This window comes from Babylonia areolata, chromosome 20 (assembly GCF_041734735.1).
Source record: "Babylonia areolata isolate BAREFJ2019XMU chromosome 20, ASM4173473v1, whole genome shotgun sequence".
NCBI classification, from domain to species: domain Eukaryota; kingdom Metazoa; phylum Mollusca; class Gastropoda; order Neogastropoda; family Buccinidae; genus Babylonia; species Babylonia areolata.
Window position 1 is genome coordinate 51317741 of NC_134895.1, and position 5000 is coordinate 51322740.

The 5000-nt window shown below is 46.0% G+C and overlaps 1 protein-coding gene across 2 annotated transcripts in view; it reads left to right on the top strand.

Moving 5' to 3' along the window:
- LOC143294704 (uncharacterized) overlaps window positions 1-5000 on the top strand; it is a 95250-nt gene that overhangs the window by 27696 nt on the left and 62554 nt on the right. For both annotated transcript variants that reach the window (XM_076606111.1, XM_076606110.1), the window contains exons 7-9: window positions 242-367; window positions 3372-3471; window positions 4102-4241. In XM_076606111.1, the coding sequence (XP_076462226.1) occupies window positions 242-367; window positions 3372-3471; window positions 4102-4241 (366 nt within the window). The remainder of the gene's footprint in view (window positions 1-241; window positions 368-3371; window positions 3472-4101; window positions 4242-5000) is intronic.

A 5000-nucleotide genomic window follows, 5' to 3' on the forward strand; every position in this document is an offset into this window, starting at 1 on the left:
ATTACATAAAGGAGGAAAAAAAAGACGGGGAAAAAAAATCGGAAAGAAAAAACCCCAACAACTAGTATTTAAGAACAATCATTTTTTGATTTCAAATTTATTGGCGACATTGTTAACATGCTGTGTGTGTGTGTGTGTGTGTGTGTGTGTGCGCGCGCGCGCACGTGCGCCTCTGCGTGTGTGTGTGTGTGTGTCTGTGACTGTTTGTATATTTGTGTTTCGTGCGGATGCGTGCGTGCAGACCCCGGAAGGCGTGTTATGTCCCAACAGAAAGAACATCAAGGTCATGCCAACCCTGGACTCCCCCTTCCTGCACGTGCAAACGGAGACGGTCGACCTAACTGGTGGCATGGTCACTCACAGTGAGGTATACCCCCACCCCTCTGATATATCACTGACAGACATCACACACAGTGAGGTACACCCCTACCCCTCTGATATATCACTGACAGACATCACTCACTGTGAGGTATACCCCTACCCCTCTGATATATCACTGACAGACATCACTCACTGTGAGGTATACCCCTACCCCTCTGATATATCACTGACAGACATCACTCACTGTGAGGTATACCCCTACCCCTCTGATATATCACTGACAGACATCACTCACTGTGAGGTATACCCCTACCCCTCTGATATATCACTGACAGACATCACTCACAATGAGGTATACCCCTACCCATCTGATATATCACTGACAGACATCACTCACTGTGAGGTATACCCCTACCCCTCTGATATATCACTGACAGACATCACTCACTGTGAGGTACACCCCTACCCCTCTGATATATCACTGACAGACATCACTCACTGTGAGGTACACCCCTACCCCTCTGATATATCACTGACAGACATCACTCACAATGAGGTATATCCCTACCCCTCTGATATATCACTGACAGACATCACTCACTGTGAGGTACACCCCTACCCCTCTGATATATCACTGACAGACATCACTCACAGTGAGGTACACCCCTACCCATCTGATATATCACTGACAGACATCACTCACTGTGAGGTACACCCCTACCCCTCTGATATATCACTGACAGACATCACTCACAGTGAGGTACACCCCTACCCATCTGATATATCACTGACAGACATCACTCACTGTGAGGTACACCCCTACCCCTCTGATATATCACTGACAGACATCACTCACTGTGAGGTATACCCCTACCCCTCTGATATATCACTGACAGACATCACTCACTGTGAGGTACACCCCTACCCCTCTTATCACTGACAGACATCACTCACTGTGAGGTACACCCCTACCCCTCTGACATATCACTGACAGACATCACTCACAGTGAGGTACACCCCTACCCATCTGATATATCACTGACAGACATCACTCACTGTGAGGTACACCCCTACCCCTCTGATATATCACTGACAGACATCACTCACAGTGAGGTACACCCCTACCCCTCTGATATATCACTGACAGACATCACTCACTGTGAGGTACACCCCTACCCCTCTGATATATCACTGACAGACATCACTCACTGTGAGGTACACCCCTACCCCACTTATCACTGACAGACAATCCTGATGGTCTTACATGATGAAGCAATACCTCACTGTGAAGTAGACACCTACACTCCCACTGGATTAAATCATCTGACATGAAACATACATGTTATGGTATAAACCCCTTCATCTATATAGTCCTGGCAGAATCCGACATTGTTGGAAATGTCCTTACCCCTTTCTGATAAGATCACCTGAAAACTATTCATCCGTGTACATCGACTATCTTCTTATATTCACTGGAAAGACATCATACGTAGGTTTTGCTTTGTTTCTTACAAGCATTCATTCAAGAGAGTACACTTACTACCCTGATTTATCTGGCAGCTTCTTACATGGATGGACATATCCGCACTCTTTGCACAATACAATGACAACCCAAACTAAATTGTGTGTTACACCCCTCCTTCTATGGGTATTCACTGACAGAATCACTAAATTGATTTGTCTGTTGCGTCCTACCCTCTGAGTGTCATTCTTGCTGCATATCTTCATCTGTGAGGTCTGCCCTACCCTCTCTGTCTGTCTCTCTTTAATTCTCTTCCTTTTCCACACCTCCATCTCTGAACACTTTCGTTCCCTCCCCCGCACCCCCCACACACCCCAGCCTACCCACCCAGCCACTTATTCCCCGATTCCCATATTCGCGAATTACACCAGGTTCACCTTGTTCCGATTTACCTATTACCCTCATTTTCGCCTCTTCCTGATTCGCGAATTACACCAGTTTCACTTTATCCCGATTTGCCCATTATCCTAAATTTCGCCTGTTCCTGATTCGTGAATCACACCAGTTTCACCTAGTCACGATTCGCCTATTCCCGATTTGCCTATTGCCCCCAATTTCGCCTATCACTGAATTAGTAGGTGGTAGCTCTCTTCCCGGCAGTTCGAGGATTTTACTCAGTTGTTCTCTGTCTCTCTCTCTCTCTGTGTCTCTCTCTTTCTCTGTCTCTCTGTCTATTTCTCTGTCTCTCTCTACTAGATGTTTGCATATTTTTCGACAATGATTGGTAGACTGTAGGTGGCAGGAGTTGGAAAGTCATATCCAGTGAAGCGAAAAGGTTTGACATGTATGTATAGTTTATATTTCTGATCACATAGTGAAGCGATACCTTTTGATTGATTTGAATAGACACCTACGACTTATTCTCACTGGATTAAAATCGGATATTTCTGAATTAAACATACATAGATGTCGTTATAAATCCATTTGTCATTCTAACTTAATGTGTCCTTTGTGCAGGAAATCCAGACATTTTGTTTTGAAATGTCCTGTCCTTACTGACCTACGAATCCAGCTCATTCCTAAAAAAAAAAAAAAAAAATAGTATGCATATCCGTGTACATTTCGACTATTTTTATCGATGTCATCGGTGGATGAAAACACTATACGTAGTTTTGCTTTGTTTCTTTACAAAGCATTTCAATTAAGAGAGACACTTATATCCTAGTTTTATTGGAGCTTGTTATGGAATATACTGCACTCTTTGCATCAACAATTACAATGACACATCCGAAACAAAATTGTGTTGTTGCCCCCTGTTCATATGGGGCTATGGTCTTAACTTGAATAAACCATCTTGAATCTTGAATCTCTGTCTGTCTGTCTGTCTCTGTCTCTCTCTCTCTGAGTGTCTGTCTGTGCCTGTCAATTTGTCTGTCTATCTGTATGTCTGCCCGTCTCTCTCTCTGTCTGTCTCTGTCTCAGTCTTTCTCTCCCTCTCACTCTTCCAGTGTGTGTGTGTTTGTGTGTGTGTGCACGTGTGTGTGTGTGTGTGTGTGTGTGTGTGTGTGTGTGTGTGTGTGTGTTGCAGCTGTGGTATGATCAGAACCAGAAGCTGGTCCGAGTGGAAATCCACAACGCTGACCCTGACCAAGAGGATCCACAGTCTGCCATACATGATTTTGCCTACGGTAGGACCGCTTTGTTTTTCGATGGCATTAGTACGCACGCGCACGGACGCACGCACGCGTGTGCAAACACACACACAGACACACACACACACACAGAGTCTGTTACACATGATTTTGCCTACAGTAGCACCGCTTTGTTCTTGGATGGCATTAGTACGCGCGCACACGCACGCACGCATGCGTGCGCAAACACACACACACACACACACACACACACACACATATATATATATATATATATATATATATATATATACACGCGCGCGCGCACGCACGCACACGCACGCACGCACGGTTACAGACACACATAACATGAACGCACATGCACGTTCCTAGTCAGACACTCACACACGAGCAGACAGACACACACACAGACAGACAGACACACACATGCACATACGCACAGAATCGCAGTATGTATAATGTGCTTGTGTGTGCATGTGTGTGAGTGTGTGTGTTTGTATGCTCGCGCGCGCGTGTTTGCATGTGTGTGTGCATGTGGTGAGTGATTTTGTGTGCGTGAGTGAGTGTGTGTGTGTGTGTGTGTGTGTGTGTGTGTGTGTGCTCATGTGCATGCTCGTGATTGTGCGCATGCGCGCGCGCGCGCGCGCGCGTGTTTGTGTGAGTTAGGCGTGAGCTACCAGACGGACCGAACGAGCGGACAGTGCAAGGTCACGGCCTTGACCCGGGAGAGCACGTGGGACGGTCACGTGAACGAGGTCGCTTTACGGGTCAACAACTCCTTTGTGATGACAATGAAGACCGCCCAGGTGAGTGCTTCACTTTGTCCCCTCGGAAGCGAGAGAATCTGAGCGTTCTTTTCCTTCTTCTTCGTTCGTGGGCTGCAACTCCCACGTTTCAGTCGCATGTAGACGAGTGGGCTTTTACGTGCACGACCGTTTTCACCCCGCCATGTAGGCGCCTAGCCATACTCCGCTTTCAGGAGTGTGCATGCAGGGTATATGTTCTTGTTTCCATAACCCCCACCGTACGTTGACATTGATTACAGGATCTTTAACGTGTGTGTTTGATCTACTGTGTGCGTATACACACGCAAGGGGTTCAGGCGCAAGCCGGTCTGGACATGTGAGATCGGAATAATCTCCACCCTTTACCCACCAGGCGCCGTTACCGAGATTCGAACCCGGGACCCTCAGATTGAAAGTCCAACGCTTTGACCATTCGACTCAATATTGCGCCCGTCGCTTGACGTGTTTGATGTTATAATATGTACTCGAACCATTAGACAAAGTTCTGTGCATTTACAGATTATAAAGTTGTATCAGTCTTGTGTTAGTTTATGTTATCCTGTCTTACTTTACCATACCTTATCCTATCTTATCTTCTTATCTTATCGTGTCGTGTCTTGTCTTGCTTTTGCATTGCCTTACTTCACCTTACCTGACCTGACCTTACCATAGCTTATCTTCGCTTGTCTTGCCTTGCATTGCCTTGCTTTACCTTGCCTCACTTTTAAAATAATCTTACCATATCTTACCTTACCTCACCTTATCTTGTCCTGTCTTGTC